This window comes from Trachinotus anak, unplaced genomic scaffold (genome assembly GCF_046630095.1).
Source record: "Trachinotus anak isolate AG129_WGS33_773 ecotype Australia unplaced genomic scaffold, CSIRO_AGI_Tana_v1 ptg000018l, whole genome shotgun sequence".
Taxonomy (NCBI): domain Eukaryota; kingdom Metazoa; phylum Chordata; class Actinopteri; order Carangiformes; family Carangidae; genus Trachinotus; species Trachinotus anak.
In genome coordinates this window covers 11,267,547-11,289,934 of record NW_027273869.1, presented here as the reverse complement: position 1 = coordinate 11,289,934, position 22,388 = coordinate 11,267,547, and the positions used below count along the sequence as shown (strand labels likewise).

Sequence of the window (22,388 nt, the reverse complement as noted above, 5' to 3'; positions counted from 1 at the left end):
ACGAAAGGAGGGCCAATCGGCTTCCAGGACGGGTGGGACGCCACACAGATAACGGACCAAAAAATAGACTGTACATTAAAAGCTCTGTTACCTTTTAACAGACACGTCTAAAGATAATTATGTGACTTATTGTCAGAAACGGTATGCTATCGGTGTCAGAGGGAGACGAAAATGCTGGTCACCGACCCAGAAAGACATTGAAGTAAGTCAGGCGTTGTCTGATATAAAACACCAACCGCTTAGCTTAATGCTACACGGCTATAAAAGCTAAAGTTAGCTGCGATTGTAACGCATGCTAACTAACGATGAACAAAAACATACATTTAAAACTGAATCCAGCTTGTGTTAGTGAGATTTTGTTTGACATTTTTTTTTTAACAATACCGCGTTTTAAATAACTGTTACCGGATATTCCAACGTTGCTGTTTATTCTCATATATGGGGTTTCTTGCAAAATTTCTCAATTTGACAAATATTCATCATAATCTGTGTCTCTCTGTGCCTGTCTATGGATATATAGTCTCCGTTTGTCTGCTTCCTCCTCTGATTTGTGTCCCTAGTCAGTGAGATGTCTCTGGCTCAGAGGGTTTTGTTGACCTGGGTCTTCACCCTGGTCTTCCTCATCATGCTAGTACTCAAACTGGATGGGAAGGTAAGGGGTTTTATTGTCATCAAACCACCAAGTTGATATAAGTCTGTCTATTATCTGTGTGTCTATTTTTCACAATAGGATTCACAATTAAGTATCTGTAATTTTGATGTCAACATTTAGTGCCTTCATACTATATTTTATATTTAATCAATGCAGAGCTGCTGTAATGAGCCTTTTCTCTCAGGATTGTTTAAATTCACCACATTTTTTATTTTTTCCGCACAAAATAGATATTGTCAGAAGCTGTGAATAAAAGCGTTTACTCTGTGACTCATATCATCTTCTCCATTTCTTCCTTCCAGGTGCAGTGGAACTGGTTCCTCATCTTCCTCCCAGTCTGGGTCTTTGATGGCATCCTCATCCTCATGCTTGCCATTAAGATGGCAGGCCGTTGCAAACCTGGGTACGACCCACGCAATGGCTCCCCAGATCTGCGCCTGCGTGCCTGGTACTTGACGGCGATGCTGCTCAAGCTGGGCTTCTGCCTGACACTGTGTGCCAAGCTGGAGAAGCTGGCTGATGTGAAGCTGACGTTTGTGTGCATACCGCTGTGGACCATGTTACTGGGAGCGCTGGTGGAACTGGGGCTGAATATATTCCCTGAGAGGAGAGAGGCCTGAAGAGGGATCAAAGTGCTGTTTCAAACCAACAACAGACATGTAAAAAAAACAAAAAAAGTTTGTATGACCATTACTTTGTGAAATTGGAGGCTTTGCTTTAGCCTGATTGTTTCCAGAGAGGACTGAGACTTGAGAAGGAATCACATCTTTATCTGATACCTTGTATCTTAAGAATAATAGACTGTGTAAAAATAGAAATCATGTGTTCAGATCTCGGTGAAATATGCTGTGAGGGTTTGAGCAGAGCTGGGACTCTGTTGCCTGTGTCAAAGAAGAGCTGCTTCCATCCATTCATTCATTAAAAAAAAAAAATCAAAACAGCTCAACAATGGCTCTGTTTTCTAAACAAAGAAAAAACAGCCATACGGGGATCAACCGCATATGTATGACTACTGTGAAGCCTACACTGGAAGAAACATGAACTTCCTCTAATGTTTTCTAGTGTTAATCTTTATCGTACATAAGCTAGCACAGCTGCTCTTGTGAGGAATGTCACACAGGGAGGGAAGTGAATAGTGTTTGGTGAATCTTGTCTCCACTTCCTTTATTTAAGCTGCACAACATAACTATCACTCTTGGTACTGAATCATGGAGTGTACATTTTGTAACATTTGCTTCAGATATTGTTTGGCTGTATTTATGCACAGACACTTTCTTTCTTTCTTTCTTTTCATTCCTGAGCTGTGGCGGGGGGGAGGGGGGTTGTTGTTGTTGGCCAAATATTATTTTTACAAGTTATATATTAACTTTAACAGTGTTCATGACAACAGCTGGGTTTGGCTGCAAGCTTAGATAATTTAAGGAATTGTTCAGGACATAAATGCTCTTGGAACAATTTCTGATGTTCTTTTTATCTACGGGCTAATCCCTCTGTCTTGTACAATCTCTCTTTTGTATCATTGAAATCATCACGTGTCCCATGAAAATAAATCAGTAAGCTTTTATTAGGTGCAAAGTCTGAGGTCACAAAACCCTTAAATTGTAATATACTTGGTGATTAAAGTGATTAACATTCAGATTGATGTGGAAAATCTATATGGCAAATGACATGTTGTCTGTTAAGAGATGAAGAACCTATTCTTATTGTAAAGTAAGTTTTATTATTACAGTGTATTATTTATTATTACTGTCAAACTATCACTTAGCTCATCAGAATACTTTTCTACCAGCAGTTTGAAATGTAATGTATGAGGATGATCATTGTTTAACAGTTATACTTCATTGGACAGCGGACACTGTGCGTGACTGAAATTAGTTTTTGTGCCATGTGGTTTGTTCATTAGTATTTCAGATACATTCTTCGCATTATTTTGCACTACGTTGACAAGAAAATGAGATCGCATGCGTGTGAACAATAAATGACTGATGATGATTTACATGAACACTGTGGGGCGTTTTTTGCAGGTATTCATAATGATATAAACATGGTAATTTCAGTAGTCATAGTAACAGTACAAATTCATGAACAAGTGTTTCCATGTAAACAGAAGGATCAAAACTAAGTGTCGTGGTTTGGGGAAAATCCCTCTGGGACGTGACCTGAAATGAGCTGTGAAGCACTTTAGCTCCTCTGACATGCAAACAGAGCACACTGAATTCTCTTGTCCTTTGTCTCTATGAATCTTGTAAGATTTCTTCTATGACTTCATAGAACTTTAAAGTTCAGATGTGTGACTGCATGAGATCAGTGTTTCCAGTTTGTGATCTCTGTTCTGAGCCCAGGCTGCACTGACACGGCCAGCAACAGCAGCAGGAAAATGTCCACAAGAGGAACTGAAATTATGGAGAGAAACCATTAATAAAAAAGCACAGTACTGGGCACACTTACTAAAGGCTTTAAGGTTATGTGGTCTCAAGCCAGTTTCCAAAGTGGAAACAGTTAGTCAGACGCCCCACCTTTATCATCTGCCATCATCAGAAAGAGATGAGTATGCAGCATGTGAAGAAGCAGGGACAGGTGAAATAGGGTGGCTGCATCGCACTGTTTTAGGGGGAGGAAAAGTACACAACTTACCTGATGTTCAGTGTCATTTCTAGATAGTTAGTACTAGCAATGAGCAGTGGTATGCTCAAAGACTGTACAGTCTGTGTGTGCACCACATTCACACGGTTCAATTAGGTTTTTTCCAAGTATTCCCTCCAAAAATCCTTTCTTTGTCCGTGCTCCAACTTCCTGCCTCACTCCCACTCCCACCCTTTAAAGGTCAGCTGAGCTCCTCTGGCATTCCTGCTGTGTGTGAAAGAGAGGGAGAGAGAGAAGGCTGTTTTGAGCTGGATTCGACCTGACAAACGCCAGCCCCATATTATGGGGCTGCTGCATTGTGGTGTGTATTGTGTTGTCTGCTCACATCTCTCCTGGTAAAACTGCTGAGTTCATTGTTACAGACTGCAGTGAGTGGGTGGCTTGCATAACGGCCATACGGAGAGAGAAAACACAGGCAGGTATACATCAGAGGTGTAGTCTCTCAGAATTAGAGATAACTGGAGGACGTGGCCTTTTGGTGCCCTTTAAAGCCTGACAGGTGTCTGGTCTTTAACGAACCACACTTACCAAACGAAGCTGCTACTGTCATAAGGCTGGTGGTAAAGTGGTGAATGCTAGGTGCATCTAATGTCAATGTGATACAAATCTTACATCTTAAAGCTGCTGAAGTCTATATTTTATCCCAACAATGGATACAGTAATTTGTCACTTGCCGAAGAGTTTTCTGCAGGTTTAAAGATGCTCTGAGAATTAAACAAAGTCACAAGAAAACGCTTCTTGCTAAATCCAGTATTGTTTACATCCATGTGTCCTTGCTAGCAGTCTTCTTCTTCTTCTTCGCTTGCTTTGTTTGTGCATTGCTACATTTCTTTGTGAGTACCCACAACCCACAACTGTTGAGCAGCTAACTAGTAGAGACAGGTGGAAAGATGTGAATTGTGCACCCTGTTTCCAATTATCCATAATCCATACATAAAATGACTTGATATGCATTTTAAATGTCTAGATTTCAAGAATACATGAACAAATGTGAGACCTCATGTTCTTTTGACTGTTCTCAAGAATGTGACGATGCATAAATAAAAAGTTAAAAAAAAAAAAAAAAAGAATACATGAATGATTCAATTTTTGAAAGTGCACCTTTTAAAACATACAAACATGTTCTTAACCACCAGAAAAATAAGCATCAGTTCTTACCCCAGTCATTTCATACATTGAACCTTTTATTAGCTCGGCTCATATTTGAAGTAGAAACCACACTACAAGTTTTTTCCTCTTTACAAAACCTCTTATGTACACTACAGTGCTGACAGTTAAAAATCACAAAAACAAAATAGAAAAAAAGACCAAATCAAAACCTTGAGATAAATAAATTCTGTGAAAACAACACGAGCCCCTGAAGACTTTTTTTGTTTTCAACCTTAATTTTTGTCACATTTGTACAAAAAATATAGAAGTTCCTGTCATGTTTTTGTAACATCTGAAACCCAAAAGCATAAAAAGAGCTGCAGAGCGCCTTGCAACTGGCATCAAGTGCTTACTTATCACCTAGCTCTCTCCAGAGCCACACAGTGAAGAGTTCTTTCTCTGAAATGAAGTCCTCCAAGGGAAACTGACCAAGAGGCTTGTGGTGAGACTAATCATGAAAAACACAACCCTGCTTTCAGGATATCATTCCACCGAACCATCCCAACTCAAACCGCAGATATCTGGAGAGTTGTCAGCGGTTTCAGGGACCAATTTAAGGCTTAATTCTCATTTTCCAGTGAAAACTTAAAACTTGGATTCCTAAAAGGGCAGAACTCCTTCTCTATATGGCTCTGGACCATTTAGTAGTTCACAGTTAAGGACAGGCACTGGGGAAATGCTGTGGGCTACATTAGTAATTGGGCTGTACTCCAATAGCAATTAAGTCAAATCATGACATCAATAAAAAAAAAAACAAAAAACAAAAAAAACAAGAAAACAGACAGAAGAGTTTGATTCTAAAACCAGATACTTGGAAAAACATACAGTCTTCATAGCTGTTTGCTGAAACAGAATTTCAATAATTTATTGTACTTTAAACACAGGAGGTCACTTCAGTCCCTGGTTGATAAATAAAACATTTTTACAGACAGGATGCTCCACACTGTAGAGAAACTGGACTTCAGGTAAATAGATAAACAGTGCTTTGAGAATGAACTCTCATCAGTGTACCATCTGTTTTCAAAGTGTCTCAGAGCATGTGTCCATACAGAATAAAAAAAAAAAGTATCATAGAATTGCTGAGGCCTGAATGCATTAAAACAATAATCCTGGAAGAACCTGAAATTGCCCTGTTGATAATCTGACATGACCCAATGTGTTTTCAGTAATATCAACTGTATTGAAACTGCAGTTGACATATACATGTTACAAAGTGCTGTACTGAGTCACATTTGGGAAGTCTTAACATGCTGAATCTGTATGATATTGCTCTACCTCTAAAGTTACCTCATGGCAAGCTCTTGATGTAGCTGCATAGGTGCTAATATAATGTAGGAGACTGAACAATATTTCAATGACCCTGAACGATTACCTAGAACTCCAGTAAAATCAATGCATCAGGTTTTAGCCAGTGACTTAAGATTTAGGTTGGGTTTTTTCCCCCCCTCAGGAGACCAATATATTTGTGGATGTGTCCTGAATAGTTTTTCCTGAGACTCTCAAGGCCTTTTCTGTGTAACAGCCTTGGCTGGGTCGAATTCTTCCTTGGCTGACCAGCAAGCGCTCAGTTTCCAAAATTAGGAGACCCTGGTACACATCCAGCAGACACTGAAAAACACAGCGAAATTACACTAAGAGCTCTGCCACTGGTGTCGAGGGCTACAGGTACAAGATAATCACAATACTTAAAATTGCGAAATCTTTTTGTGGTGTAGTTAACCTACAGTGCTACTGGCTGCATCCTGTAGCTTACTCTATTGATTCCTAATTTAAACAGGGCTTCGCACTAATATTCTTCTCGGGCAATAAAACACTGCAACTGATTAGAAAGAATCATTTAAGATACCTGTTAATTACTCCCCGTGGAGGTTGACTCAATGAACATGATTCAATAGGACACTACTGGCTTTGGATCAATCGCCTTGAAATTTGAATAAAAATACTGATACTTGTCACCACATCATTGACTGGGAAATGCAGGTTTATATTCAGCAGCTTATTGCGGAGCATTATTGCTCAAAATACAATATCAGGGAAAGGTACTGTGATATACTGTATTGATTAAGATGCATCAATACAATATAGTTGAGGAAATGTAGTGATATCACATCAATACATTAGTGTATTGTATAATATCAGTTTGACCCATCGTTATTCCAGAAAACAGTCTTGGGCACAAAGAATATATTAGAAAAAAAAAAAAGAAAAAAAAAAGACACAAACTGGAAGCATTAGCTGCAAGTTTCACAAAAAGGTCATCGCTGTGACCTTTTCTTATATAAATATCTGACACAAATCTGACACTTCCTTCCTCTGATGGCTCACAGATATTCTGATATTCAAAAGGGTTATGCTCACTTCAAAAAAAAAAAAAAAAACAGAACCAGACAGCAGTTTGGCAGACTTGAACCTGGAAAATCTCTTCTTCAATGTCAGATTTGGGTGCACCCATAACTTCACTAAAAGGCCAAAACTACCAGTACATGCAACAACTGCTTAATATTATTGAACCAGAGCACGACCAAAGCATCAGTACAGTCTAAACCAGTCCAGTCAAGAGGTGTGGGGTCAATAAAGTCCAACTCTGCTTTTTAAACTACAACTCTGTGTCAATATTGATACACTCCACTGTCCTCCTCCTTTTTACATCGTTTTACAACAACACAACCAAAATAAAACATTGTACATATACAGTCATTTAAAAACAGCATCATTATGTACAAAAACCACTATAAAATCTGTCTCCGCTCCTCTTCATGCTTTGGGGGAGGGGAGAGGACCGAGGGGGAAGGCTGAGGGGGCAGAGGAGGTGGAAGAGGAGGAGGAGGGGGAGGCAGGGAGTGAGAGGAGGAAGGAGGAGGAGGGGGGTGGGGATGGGGGAAAGGCTGTGACAGAGAGAGTTGAACCTGTGCTGGTGATGAAGTTTGGTATTGCGGATAAGAGCTGGGGGGGTGAGAGAGGAAAGACTGAGGAGGGAGGAAGGGGTGAGGGGAGAAGTGCGGGTGCTGAGGGGGGAAGAAGGTTTTGGCGAACTGGTGGTGGTGAGGAAGGTGAGGAGGAAGAGACTGGGAGTTGGTGAGAGGAGTGTTTGGTTGAGACGGGGAGGGGATTAAAGGAGGCTGGTAATACGGCTGAGACTGGGTGGTGATATTTGGTTGGTGCGGGGGGTGCATGGGGTGGTGGAGCTGGCTCATGTGAACTGAATGGGGTGTTGGTTTCGCACTCAGGAAAGAGTTAAGAGTTTGCGGCTGGGAAGGGAGGGGGGGGTTGGACAGTGGATTTGGGGGGAGCATTGGAGGTCTGTGAGGGAGGTGGGAGTGTGGCAGGAGGGGGGAGAAGGAAGGGGGAAGCATCTGGGGGAGGTGAGGAGGTGGGAGATGCTGGGGCGCGTATTGCTGCATGTACATCCCTTGCCTCCCCGAGTCCTGTGGCGCACGCGTCTGCGGATCCACCGCCGTCCTGGAGTCTGAGTCCGAGCTGTGAGTCCATTTCTCTGGGAGCATTTGTGTCCGTGTGTCAGCTTGGGAGGTGTATGTGTGTACATCCACTGCAAGTGACCCCTGTGATGCTCGAACCTCTGGCTGCACTTGTGTCCGTGTGTTTAGGTCAACATCTGGCTTCAGACGCAGCGAGTCTCTGTCCTTCGCCTGGTCTGACTGAGAGGAGGGAGGCAGCTGGGAAGACGGCGAGACGCTGGAGAGACGCGAGTCCACTGGAGGCTTGGGACTAGTCAGGGAAGCTGTAGCGGAGGATGGCGCAGAGGAAGATGCGGACAGATCGGGGACAGAAGAGGAGGTAGAAGAAGGCGGACTGGGAGCAGCAAGAGAGGAGCGCAAAGGAGCATCAGTGGATCCAGCTGCAGGTGAGGAAGACTTAGAAAAAGATGGAGAATGAGGTGATTTGGGATTCGAATGAGAAGTGGAGGAGGAGGAGGGCCCTGTACTGGAAGACATCATTCTGCTGTCTGAGTGATGGTGGTGATGTTGGTGATGATGATGATGATGGGGCTTTGATGATGTTTTAGGTTTTGTGTCCTGATGAGGAGGATGAAGAGAGGCAGGAGGGGACAGACGGAGAGGCGAAGGGGATTTCTTTTTGCAAAGAGGAGGAGCTTCAGGTTCTGGCTTCACCTTAGCAGGAGGTGAATCCTGCTGTTTGGGTTTTTCTCCTCCTTTCAAACTGTCGGCCTCCTCCTCTTTGTCTCTGGCACTGGCCGCGTTTGAGTCCGTTGAGCAAGCAGGCTGAGGCAACAGCGGTGGATGCTGAGGATGATGGTGAGGAAGCTGAGGCTCCTGTTCCTCCTTTTTGACAGCTGGCAACGTCCTGTTTTCTGCCACGTCCTCCTCCTCTTTTATCCTCTCCTTCACTCCTTTCTCTCCCTTCTTTTCTCTCCTCCCATCCTCTTCCTCTTTTTTCTCAAACTCTACTGCTTCCGTCTCCTTCGACTCAACCTGCTTCTCCTCCTGCTCCTCCTTCACCTCTTCTTCTTCCTCCTCGTCTCCCTCTCCTTGGTGGTATTGCCTCAAGCGGATGTGCCATGCCAGGCTGCAGACGGCAGATACAGTCTTGAACTGGTGGACCACGTTGCGGGGGATGAAGTAGATGTCGTCATGGCACAGGCGGATGCGAGCGTAACGGATGCCCTCGCGACGCAGCTGGTTTAGTTTGGCATCATCCACCCACTGAACACACTGTGAAGCAAGAGGAGGAGACAAGGTTTAGATGGAGGAAATGAAGAGGTGCAGCCCAGAATATAACATCCATCTTTTGACACCAACATCTCTTTAAAAACTGACTGTCAATATCAATGTAAGACGAATATGAGAGTTTTTGAACCTTTGTATCGATAATTAACTTAGTGTAAAATTACACAATATTCAATGCAAGCAGTGAAATGGTATCCAACATTTATTCATGTATTGCTAACGATAATTTATATAGATATAAGAAGAGAATAAAGATGAGCTCTAAAGTACAATATCATAAGGATGATTTTTTTATTTTTTTATGAAGGTTCTCAGTTTCTGAACTGTGTGTGTGTGTGTGTGTGTGTGTGTGTGTGTGTGTGTGTGTGTGTGTGCTTTTATTTCTGCCTTTCATTTCGTCTTAATTACCAGTGATCACCTACTCTGAATAATGAAAGCATTACAGTAGAACAGTAAGAACAATGTGTTCACTCAGAAATGAAAAACTGTTTAGATCCCAGACATTTAAATAATGTGTACAGTCGTTACTCCTGTCATCGATGTAGCTTTACACCGTCATGTGATGTACTCATACTTCATATTGAAGAGATGGGCTGCGTTCACAAGTAACCTGTAATGTCATGGTGCCTCTACCTGGAATCAGCTGGACATGTCTACATGGGAAGTTAAATTGAAAATAATAAATTACTGAACTAAAGCTGCAGTTCATGTTTGCTCCACCTGGTGTCAGCATCCAACATCAGTTTATATTCATTTCCCCCTCTCCCAGTGCTGGGTATCTGGGTATTAACTGTTATATCTGTGGGATAATTCTGTGTCTAATTTGGGATGTAAAAAGAATGAACAATACAGTCTCAATCTAACGTGTGAGCAGTGCTTATTGCCATGTCTTGTGTGTGTGTGTGTGTGTGTGTCTGTGTGTGTGTGTGTAATGTAACACCTGAGACAACGGGGGTTCGTGTAGGTCCAACTGCAGCCTCTGAACTACATAAGGGAAATCACCGGCATGGAAACACACTACATCTTTGGTTACACGAGGAGGCTCCGAGCTGAAAACAAGGGATGATATCAGTCAGTGAGGACACTGTGTATATACAAAGCGTGTGCTGCTTCTACAGTACAGTGTGTGTGTGTGTACTCAACAGTCTGACCTTCAAAGTGTGACCATGTGTTGCTTCATTGCCTACCCTTCTGTGGAGCACACGGCCTTCAGCACTCCGACGGCCGCCGTGGTCTGACGTTCAAAACCCTGACCGATGTGATCGGCGTGGGCCCGAGTCCGATCCTCAAACAGCATCTCTCTGGGCTCGCTGGTCCTGGGCAGCGACTGCAGCAGATTCTTCACCTCGTTGGTGGAGCTACGAGAGGCAAGAAGTCATCGCTCCGTCAGAGAAGCAGAAGAGTGAAAAGTAGAAAAAGAAAACACACACAAGTGCCCACACAGTTCTACAAAAATTTCCCCCATCTCTGCCTCTCTGGGGTCTAAATAAAGAAAACTGTGACTAAAGGTGAGTGGGCTGCTCACTCTTCTAATTTTATTTGTCTTTTTTGTTTCCTGTCTGCTAAGCTCCAGACAGACTGCTGGTGTTCTTAACTTACCCATTAATGAGATAATGCTTGTTATGATTTTGTGCTATAAAAAAAAAAAAAAAATTGAATTGAATTGAATCCTCAGTCCTACACAGCAGCAGAGAGGATGCTGGGAGGATGAATCAATGTGGACATTATGAAACATCAACACATTACAGTGTATTCAGGCTCTGGTTTGAGTATTTTAGTGATCTTAACTGAGTGTGTCCCACTGCAAAATCAGGCTTCAATGATTAGTTTAATAACCAAATTTTTGATCACTAAAATTAATTGGCAACTACTTTGATGATTGATTGATTGATTGATTGCATGAGTAATGTATAAAAACAGAAATGGTTGCAATTTCTTGGTTTTATGCACATTTTGGTATCTTTTTTGCACATTGTAATTTTAGGGACTTGGTCAAAAATCTAAATTTAATTTGAAGATGTGATCTTACTATTTCACTATTTTCTGACATTTTAAAATTGGAAGAGGAATGAGTAATGAACATCTTTAGCTGCAGGCCCACAGCACTTTATAAAACCACAATTAATGTCTGTAGATATCATAAACTGCACTTGAGCTTCTCTTCACTTTAGGCCAATATCTTTATCCTTCATTTCCTCCATAATTTCTTTACTTTTTCATGTTGGCTGTTGGTAAAAAAAAAAAAAAAAATCACTTTCCTTGCATGATCAATAAAGTGCTCATTAAGATTCTAAACACAAAATACTAAGAGCAAAAAAAAAAATAGAATGAAAAATCTAAATAAAATCAGTAATAGCTGCTTGTGTAAAAAGATGAGGTTGCATTTAAAATAAATAATGGAGGGGAAAATGGAGCGAACACACATCAATGCTCAAATACAAACACACACGTACACTCTTGGCTTAATGCGCACAGACTGAGAGGCTAACGAGTAAAAGCATAAAAATGAGCTGTGTTGCCAAACAATGGAAGTACTGCAGTCAGCTCACTACTGGATCAGTGACTCACACTGGAGCTGCAGTCAGATTCAAACAAGAGTATAAACACACAGGCACAGTCTGCGAGAGATCCCTACATGAGCGTAACAGACACACACACACACACACACACACACACACACACACACACACACACACACACACACACACACACACACACACACACACAGACAGAACAGCAGCGAGACGACCCGTGCTGAACACTGAATTGTGCATTCATTCATTCAGAGATAAGAGGAGAGGCAGGAGCTGATGGAAGAGCAAGAAAGAAGCCGAGGAAAATATTAGAGAGTGGAGGGGGAGATTAAAACACACACACACACACGCACACACACGTACATACACACACGGCTCAGTGTGTCTGAGCTGACTGCAGGCTGACAGTAATGAATGTAAAACCAGAAAAGCTGGTAAGTGAAACTGAAAAGAAGACGGTGTAGAGGGAGGAGTGCTGAACGTGCACATCTAGAGTGATATTCAAAGTCTACCATCTACTGTAACCCTAAGCATCCTCTATATGTGAGGTCCCATTGTCCTGGCATGTGTGTCAGTACATACAGCGAGTACGCTAATGTCTGCACCACCAAGTCGCCAAGACAGAGTCCTGTGCGTTTATGGTGAGGGGGGAAAAAAAGGAGAAGAAGAGGGGAGAGGAAGAGGAACAGAGGTGGGAGAGGAGTGGCAAGGGGAGATAGAGGAGATGATGGAGGGAAACGGGCGATGAAGAGGGAGAGAGGTGGGGGGAAGAGGGATAAGGCAGTAACAGGAGGGTAAAGAGGAGGGAGAGAAGGACAAAGGGGAGAGAGAGGAAACCACCTTCTTTGACGACAAATACAGTTAATGTACATCTTAAAGCTACAGCGCGCTCCTCCAAAGGATGTATATCACATTTGCAGTTCACACACTGACTTAACACACTTATCTACAGAAAACTTGTCACCAGGGCTGCCTCTAATGGTAAATCATTGTTGATTAGTCTGTTGATTACTTTACTGATTAATGGATTAAGTTAAATCTATAAGAGCAAAGTTTTCAAGACAATTTCAAGACAATCAGCTAAATAAAATGCAAATTTATGTGCATTTCCACAGGCTACTGTTGCAGCAGAAAAGGCTGCATCAAGATTAAGTAAGTAATAGATCGCCGGTCAAATCTCAAACGGTTTTAAAAAATGTGGAAAACATGATGGAAATATGGCATGTATTTATTTGCAGCTGTTTTTCATCTTTGTCATTCTTCATCTTACATCTTTTGAACTTTTAAGCCACGTGTGCATCATGATTTAATCTCTAAGTCTGTTTCCATAGCACATTTGTCTCCATGTCACATTTGCTTTTATCAACACAGAAACTATTCGGCCTCAGTGCAAACTGAAAATGTGCATTAAAACAGGTGGATGAAAACACGCCTCATGTCAGAAAATAAGAGAAAATCACTGAGTGAATCCCGTGGTTTAAAGGGTTAAAGGATAGTTTCATAATTTCAGTCAAGTCTGTCTTAAAACATCAGTCAGGTACCATGACAACACTGAAAAAATACCTTCATAATGTGCCTCCGTTGTAAGTGAAGGGAGTCAAAAAAAAAAAGTCAAAATTGCTGCCACATATTTTCTGTCAATCTAGTACTGGAGTAATCAGCTTGCTGTTGAGTTCTAGCTCCTAGCTAAACAAACTGCGCAGGCTGCTGCTTTAACATCTTGCTGACAGCCACCAGGCTCTCAATGGACACATCTTGATTGTCATTCATCGTCCGTCATGCACAGAACAGCATGTTCAGCATCAGGCCTCTGTCCTGTTTGCAACTGCTGCTGGCCACGGCCGCTGCTGTTACTATGCAATTATTGTCAATCTCAGGAAGCGTGGCGCTCTTTCACCAAAAGCTGAAATATTTTGGTTTATTCTCATCATCTGACCACTGTAATCAAGCTGAATTCTCAGACTGCGAGTCTCAGCGCTGACTGTACTGCGTAACAGCTTGACCTTTTCACAGAAACCACCAGGAAAAAGAAGCAGCGCTGTGAAGAGATGTTCCCCATGCACAAGCAGCCTTCCTGCCTTCAACACCGCACACGGTCAAACTGCAGACAAGGCCTCACTGCAAATAAGATCACATCCTTTTCCCCGTCTTTCTACTTCAATTCTTTACAGCCCGCTGTTTTTTTTTTTTAAATGTCTTTTTCCTTATACACACAGACAGACATTCAATGCTATGATATATTCAATACATGTGCCTTCTGTAAACACACTTACAGTCCTCCTGAAAGCAACAGCACGGTGAACTGAAATAAATCAACTTAAAGCAGGAAAGAGAGGTCACGAGGAGGAAACAGGAGACAGATCGTAAGCGAAACACAGAGAGACAGGGCAGATATTTAGAGGTAGCAAGAGGACGAGGACAGAGAAAAGAGGAAAAAAAGGACAAGAGTTTGAAGGAGGAGGGAAGTGAACGCCTTAGGAGAGATGCTGGAGACAAAAGGGGGAAATAATGAGAAAAGTTCACCTCAGTTTGTAGTTGTCATTTTGTGATTGTTTCTAATGGCAATTAATCAAGTGATGGGGTGAGACGGGACACGAAAGACAGAAGAGGAGGGAGTAGTTAAACCACCTCTCTCTGTCTCTCTCTCGCTGTCCACTGCATCTCTATAAAAGCAGATTCTCTCAGCCCCAGCTGTTACACAAGTGTTTCTGACAGTCATTCACACTGACACACACTCTCTTGACAGCCACCCCCTCCAAACACTGTCTAGACACATGTATAAATGTGAGACACACTGCATGTATTTATAGTCTGAATTCAGGTGCAGGCTCTGATTAAAAACCATTACTACTTTATTACTTCCTCTTTTTCCAAACAGAAACATCTGGCTCAGTGAAACTTTCTTGAGGGTATGTACAGACAAAAAAAAATAAATAAATCAATAAGGGCTGCAAATAACAAATACTGTCATTATTTTTTGATTAATCATTTAATAACTTTGTCTATAAAATATCAGAAAATAGTGAAAAATGACCATCGCATCTTCTTACAGCCCAAAGTGACATCTTCAAATGTCCTTTTTTGTGTCCAAAACCTGAAGCTATTCAGTTTACAATGAATAAAGCAGAGGCCAGCAGTAAATCACCATAATTTAGAAGCAGGAATTGGGGAATGGTTTGTTTTCTTGCTGGAGAAATTACTTCAACAAATATTTTTTCCGACTTATTTTTTCCAGTTGACTACAGCGAAAATTCAATAAATAAAATCCAAAACATTGGTACTGATATGATTACCAATCAACAGAGACAAGAGGGAAGTAAATGAAGCATGGGAGGAATGTGTGTGGTGTGTGCTGTCCTGCGCTTGGCCGGCTGCCATGTGAAGTAGCGTCTGATGTCGGCTCTATTAACATAGCGATGATCTCATCTGAGTGGTGAGCCGCATACCGTTCACATCACACACACTCATCATTTCTCTTATGGTCTCACACAGAAATCATGTGTGTTTGTGTGTGTGTGTATGTGTGTGTGTGTGTGTAAGTAACAATGGCAATGTGACAGAGACAAACAGAGAGGGTGTAATTGCTTCATCCGGAGCTGCTGGGCTACAACAAAGCTCCGTGCGGCTATTGCGGCTGCTGCTTCAAATGTGCGAGTGTGTTTTGTTACTGTTTTTCCCATAATCAGTCCTCATGTGCTGCGTGGAGAGTACAGAGGCAAGCTGGCTCATTAACACACACACAACTGAGGCTTATAGACAGTACAAACAAAATTCAGAGGGACCAAAATCCCTGCACATTCTGTCTCGTGAGTCACAGCAGTGTTTAAAGGGGGATTCAAAATATTGGCTTTCTCTGACTGCATATACAACGGTTAACTGTAGGGTGCTCACCGTTTTCTTTTAAAAGGGGACTTTGGTATATCAGCCACAGGTATCATCTGTTCTCCTGGTCTGACCCACATTATGGGACCGTCGTCGCTCTCTGTGGGATTCATCAGCCTCAGACTGGAGAACGTTCCCCATGGAAGAGTCCTCTGCAGCCAGACAGATGAGAAGAATGGAGGGGAACGTGAGAAAAAGAGGACATAAGGGAATATAATCAAAGCAGTATGTCAGTACATCATTCTTTTTTCTTTTTCTTTTTTTTTTTTTTTTTAAAGGTGTTAACCAGTTCATCAAGTTGATGATGTTTCAGACGGTGACAAATCTGAGCCAAAACTCTCGACAGACAGGAAGCACCAGTGGATGTGTGGCTTTTGATATTCAGCATACGACACCACTCCTCCACATTGCATGCAGGAGATTTGAAGTGTCAGCATGGGATAGCAAATGGCAGAAAAGCTCGTCACGCCTGCATTTCAGGGACAGCAGTAAACACGGCATTTTGGTGGTCTGTTCCTGCCACAGACATTTTGAAAGAGAAGCAACTTCCAGAGCTGAAGCTGGAAGCTGCATCAAATCACTCTGACACGCCACTTAACGCCTTTTGTTTGCCAGCCACCGCTGAGAATAATAGGTGTGTTGCTGATGTTTGTGTCTCGTGGTATCTCCCCATCTGTTCAGTTTGTGTCATTTCCAAATAATCTGTGGCATAAATGCATTGAAATATTCGAGCAAACTTAGTTTATAGCTACATTACTGGACCGTTACAATACACAGAATATTTATGAGGTACAAGCAAGTGAATTGTGAGTCGAGTACCTAAAACCTACTTTCTATTTCAGTGAAAAGGTGTTGTGTGACAGTGTCTGTCTGCTGAACACTGTCACATAAGAAGGTGTTAGGAACATCTTCCTCATAGTCCTGAGGAGGTGTAAGAAAAAATACCAACTTTCCAGACAAATGAGGGACACTGACATAATAAAAAATAAAACGCATCCAATAAATCCTACGTGGCAAATGTGATAGTGTGACACACCTTTACAAATGGTCACATGCTGCAAATTGTAGCCTCCTCATTTATTCCTACTGAATGCAAGATTCTGCTGCTGTTTAGCATTACTGCCATCTTCCTGTCGTGACTCACCTTCAGGAAGGGCGACTCCTCCAGCATGCTGAGGAACTCTGGGAAATAATTCCCGACCTCCTCGTCCACGGCTCCCACCAGGCTGATCTGTCTCATTGCCCCGGCTCTGTATGTACCGTGACTGTACGTTTTCCTCACCTGCAGCAACCCAAGGAAAAAAACACCACACATGAGACAGTGATATTGTGATGCTGCTCGAACACTACAGCAGACGGGCGAAGCTGATTACTGTGTTCAGTCAGACAGCAGCTGCAGGAGCTCAGCTCTTGACAAAAAATATATAATTTCTGCATTTCCAAAGAGGAGCAGGTGACAAGTGCAGGTAACTGCAGCAAACTTCTCATATTACATCCTCAGTTTAGCTAAGAGCATGCAAACCTTATTGCATTATGTGATTTCAAATCAGTTTACCCAACAAACTGCAAATCACCACTGTATTATTAACAAACCAAAGGACTGCAGTCCTGACAAACCTTTGCAGTGTGACACACTCCCTCTAAGCTACTATGAAGAAACATGTTCTCCTCTCTCACAAGGACGACAGGAGAAAGCAGTGTTTCATTGTGAAATGTGTGACACTTAACCACAGTTTAATGGAAATGTAAAGTGAATCTTCAAGATATTGTGGATATCATCTCATTACTGAGTTGCAGCACCTTCAGCAGGGTCATTATAGAGCCTCAACATCCCCACTGGCTCTGACCTCCTCTTGGACATCTCAGTCATAAGCAAAACACACTTCATATTTTTGTCAGTCGTCCTCTCGGGCAGTGTTTCCAATCTTTTTGTCAAGTGACACCTTAAAACAAAGCTAGGTCTGCTTGCACCCCTTCTTCACAGGTTGAAAAAGTGAAACGGTTGTGACCAATATCTAAATAATATTTTGAGATTAATGATTCAGAAATTCACATTTAAAAAAAAAAAAAGATTGGTGCAAAGTCTGAAAAAATTTGACATGATTTAGCACAGCAGAAATATGTTTATCTACTTTCCTGTAATCCTCCCACACCAAGGATAGGGTGACCAGCACAAACGTCTCTGTGGCCAAATATGAGAGGTCATCTGATAAAATTAGTAGTGACGGACACCTGCTCAAAGACATGCGCTTCCTTTATTCTTAACTGGTGCCACGAGTCCATTTCATGAATAAACAAAGTGTTGTTAATATTTGGTGCTTAAAGTGTTTGAAACATCTGGTTGTGTTTAGATACACTATGTTTGTTATAGTATCAGTGTTAATATTGTTTGATTGCAATACAACCCAGGGGAACACAAAGTGCAACTTTGTCCAGAAAAAGAGAAAGAAACCTGTTAATCATCACTCAGTATTAAAACAAACAGTGTGTGTGTGTGTGTGTGTGTGTCAGAGAGCGTTGGCGGTTTCTGCTTCACCGGTGTGACTCTACAGACTGTTTGCTGCTCTTCACTTGGCTGACAGAGCATTGCATATGTGTCTGTGTGCCTAACCCGTCTCCCATCCCCTTGGCCATCAACAGTGTCTTTGTGTGTGCGCGTGTGTGTGCAGTACGTGCAGCATGTGGCCTGCATGCTGTACTCTTGGCTGATCAGGATGTGTGTGCATGCATGTGTGTGTGTGTGTGTGTGTGTGTGTGTGTGTGTGTTGGCCAGATCCTTGGCTGCACGCCTCCAGTGAGTCACCACTTGACAACAAGGCAGAGATAAAAAAGAGAGAGAGACAAGAGTTGGACCAGAGGGAGGAGAGAGTGAGGATACACAGGACAGAAAGAAAGCGGGGAAGAGAGACAGATGGAGAGAAATGGGGAGAAAGAAAGTTTAGGAAGACAAGCTCTGAAAGAGTAGAAATAAATATAGGAGAAACAGAGAAGACAGGCAGAGAGGAAAAAAATTAAGGCAAGGATGGAAATAACTCAAAGAGGACTGGGGGGGAGGAAGTAAAAATGAAGATAACATGGTGAAAAGAGCGAGTAAGGACACTTAAACTGGTGAGGTAGTGAGGGGACAATTAAGTAGGAGACATCAGATGAGAATAAATAAAAGGAGGAGATGTTAAAGAGACAAGAGGAGGGGAGGAGAAGAGAGAGTGTGACAAGGAGGGAGGAAGAACGATGAGGGCAGGTTAGAGAGGATGGGAGGAGGGAAGTTAAGGAGGAGTAATGAAGACGGGAACAATAAGTTGGAAAAAGACTGAGGGGGACAGGCTTGGCGGCTCCCAGGTGTGTCCTTGAGCAAGGCACTAAATCCCCAAACAGCTGCTCGGAGGCCAGTCAGGCAAAACCCAGCAGCTTTCAGTTGTGTGTGTGTGTGTGTTTGTGTGGTACAGCTATTTCCCCCCAGGGTGTTGCCGTTAATAGGTGAATGTTCTCAGTGCAGTAGTGTGGTTATTTATATGGGCTGGGTAATGAGTAGTGATTGGCCATAAAAACCGGATTATGGGGGCCAACGACGGTGAAATGCTCTTTTAAAGTTGAGATCAAAATAACAACTCTTCACCACAGGCAGGATTAAGTGACACAGCTAATTATGGGTCTTCACGGTCAGCTTTGATCACTGCCATGTGTCAAATGAATTGAAATATTCCAACATTTGAGATCAAGAATATTCTTACGTTTTTAGCTGGGCTGCAACCACAGATTATTTCATCACCGATTAATATACTGATTATGTTTTTAGTCCAAAAAATTATAAAATAGTTTAAATGCCTGCTGCATTCTCCCAGAGGCCATGATAACTTCTTCAATCTACAGTGATCTAAAGGAAAGCAGCAAATCTACACGTTTGGGAATCTAGAACCAGCCAATGTTGCAATGTTTTTAAAAAATTTCATCAATTAATAATCAATTAAAATCGACTAAATAATAATTCCCCTAATCATTTCAACTCTAGAATGTAGAATGTGTTGTTATTACTCAGTGGGTAAAGCGAGCTGCCTACGCTGCAGATGTGTTGTCTGCAGCAATGTGTTGTTCTCCTGACCCATCTACATCTGTGCATCAAGTAACTGCGTATCTGTATTTATTTAATCTGTGATAAATTAACTAAATTAATAGGTTTATCATGCACAGGCAGGCCAAGCCACACAGCTCCGTGCACGTGTGTGTGTGTGTGTGTGTGTGTGTTTGTTCACATTATTTCACTGCACCAGTGCCAGTGCTCTGACAGTCATCAGTGTAATATCGTCATAAGATGATGATGACTAGACGCTTGAAATACTCGCTCCACACATATAAACACAACTTTAAATAGTCTCACTGAGTCAATGACCTAGATACCAAGAGGAAAATGTGTGTGTGGATTTAAATGCCTTCATGCTTACAAGTATTTATGCCTTTCCACCATTTTTCTCAGCTAGCGTGTGTATTTGTGAGTGTATACATTCATCTTTCTGCATACTTAGAATCGTTTGTGCTTGTGAGCGTCTATTTTCTCTGCCTGTGTGTGTGTTTACACATGCATAATTTAACTGCAGAATAACCCCCACGCTGTTTGCAAAGAGAACAGTCTCTCACTATCACAGGAAGAGTATTAGGAGACACTACCTCTGCCTGAAATAACCAGATAAATTTAACAATGATTCACACACGTGCACACACACACATAGAACTTGTCTATAATAAGTGAAGGCAAACAGAAGGAAACAGGAAATGTGACAGACTTCCTCTGAGCAGTGCTCTTCAAGATGCTCCCGTCCCTCCTCACCTCTGTGTACGTGCATATAAACACACCCCAAGGGTAAGTGTATGAAAACAAATGATCGACGATCATATTTACATATTTATGAGACAAAACATAAGACAACAAATAAAGACTATCAAGTCAAACAAGTTTAAAAGGGGAATACTTGTTCTTTCTCTCTGTAACGTTATCTAAATTTACTGCAGCTCATTCCATATTCCAGGTCCACAAATTTACAAGATTAAAAAGCCAGCATTATTATATATAATTATCGTAACTGTCATCTTTCCCCTGCTGTCACTTTCTTCAGCTAAAAGCAGTATATTTTTAACAGATCATCTCCCTCCCTCTGTACTTTCCACTTGCAGATTATCTATTTTTCTCTTGTCTGTCAGCATCTCCATCTCCTCCTCTGCCTCTTTCCCTGATAATACTTGCGTCCCCGGTGGGAAGTCTATTAGATCAAGCCTTTCTCTTTCCTGCTCTCTTTTCCGTCTCTGGTTCACCCACTTGTTAATTCTATAACAAGTTCTCCTTCATCCTGTCAACTCATCTTTCATTTTCTTTAGCTGAGTTTATGTCAGGACATCATCTTGCTACTCTCTCTGACCTCTTCCTGATCTCTGCATGCCTAGTCTACTTCTTCCTCTTTTTGCCATGTCTCTCTGTCTTATTCTCTTATTGTGCCCATTCAGTCTCTAGAGTGCTAAGTCTATTATTCTATTACTGTGCCTGCGTCACAACAAAGCTTCTGGCTGCTGACTGGTGCCTCGAACACAATCGCACACACTTTTCTTACATAATCTCTCCCTTGGCTCACCCACAAAGAGAGGCATGTGAATGCACAAACACATTCTGAAGTACAAGTAATGTAATGGCTGCTTTCCACCTTATCTGCTCCTTGATAAACACAGTTGACACCAGGACAGTGTCAAAACTTCATCATGGTTTTTAAAGCTGAAGTGTGAGACTAATGCAATGTCAAAGTCTACGATTGGTTTGTGAACACTGTTACAGATTATTTTGGGGGCCCAGTGCAAAGATGCTGCCTCCAGGTTAGAGCGAATCAAAGTGGAGGAGGCTGGAGCTGGAGTCAGATAAGATGAAGTCAACAAACGTCTATCTGAGTAACGATCTGAAACTTTGAGACAGGACACAGCAAATCAACAGATGTAAACGAAACTTGTTTTCAACGTTCTTGTCAAGTGGAGAGCACAGAAAACTCAAAGGGGATTTTCCAGAGACAAAGAGTTAGCTATAGTCTTGCTTAATTCCTGTAATAATCCAAACTGCCACGGTGAATTAAATCAGCATGCTAGCTAATATTTTGCATGGAGATTTAGCTCATTCTTCTTTCCTCTGACCTTTAAGTACTTACATGGTAAAATATTTACCTGACAAAATCTAATCATTTCTTACAAAATTCTAATTCCTTCATGAACACTCCAGCTTTACTGAGTTACACTGAAAGAAAATAAGTTCTACAGTCTCAATACTGTTCAATATAATAATATATTCAATATTCAATACCCTCAATATCACACAGAATCCACAGATAGTATTAGCCTCAATAAATTGTTTTATGCAAGAATTTATTGATCATAAATGTTTATTTCTAGATTTTTAAGCTTACTTCTTTGACTTTTGGTTGAATTGTGTAAGATAAATATTGTTTCTTACTTTCCTTCATCTTTGTATATATAAACATTTTATTTTCAGCTGATTAGAATAATAATCTGATAATAAACATTTTTTTAATAAACACATTAATGAACTGCTTGGTGCCTCCATGAGACTGGCCGCAGATCTAATACAATATTGGGTTGCATCAAAACCTGTTGAATCATTGCACCTGAAATGGCCTTTATCACTTTCTTAACTTCTCTGAGTCAAAATTAAATTAACCACAGAATTCTCCATATTGTGATACGTTTCCAAATTTGTCTTCACAGACCATATTTGTTTTTCCAGTCATGCCCCTACACATGCTGGCTGTTAGCCAGTTTACATGTGGGGTATTGTTG

General features: G+C 41.6%; 2 protein-coding genes across 3 annotated transcripts in view; one reads left to right on the top strand and one right to left on the bottom strand.

Annotated features, from left to right (window-relative positions):
- Positions 1-30: 30 nt before the first annotated feature.
- LOC139635174 (transmembrane protein 60-like) lies at positions 31-2,648 on the top strand. Of its 2 annotated transcripts, none has more exons than XM_071502230.1 (3): positions 31-202; positions 561-652; positions 955-2,648. In XM_071502230.1, the coding sequence occupies exons 2-3, from the start codon at positions 569-571 to the stop codon at positions 1,270-1,272; spliced, it is 402 nt and encodes a 133-aa protein (XP_071358331.1). In that variant the 5' UTR covers positions 31-202; positions 561-568; the 3' UTR covers positions 1,273-2,648. The 2 variants fall into 2 exon arrangements, with proteins under 2 accessions (XP_071358331.1, XP_071358332.1); XM_071502231.1 differs by having other exon boundaries at positions 41-202; positions 521-652.
- Positions 2,649-4,458: 1,810 nt separating this feature from the next.
- The window catches only part of LOC139635170 (lysine-specific demethylase RSBN1L-like), a 33,938-nt gene continuing 16,008 nt past the window's right edge, over positions 4,459-22,388 (bottom strand). The window contains exons 5-9 of the mRNA XM_071502220.1: positions 16,711-16,848; positions 15,576-15,718; positions 10,338-10,508; positions 10,091-10,199; positions 4,459-9,135 (exon numbers count right to left, since the gene is read on the bottom strand). Coding sequence (XP_071358321.1) covers positions 7,174-9,135; positions 10,091-10,199; positions 10,338-10,508; positions 15,576-15,718; positions 16,711-16,848 — 2,523 coding nt within the window. The 3' untranslated portion in view covers positions 4,459-7,173. The remainder of the gene's footprint in view (positions 9,136-10,090; positions 10,200-10,337; positions 10,509-15,575; positions 15,719-16,710; positions 16,849-22,388) is intronic.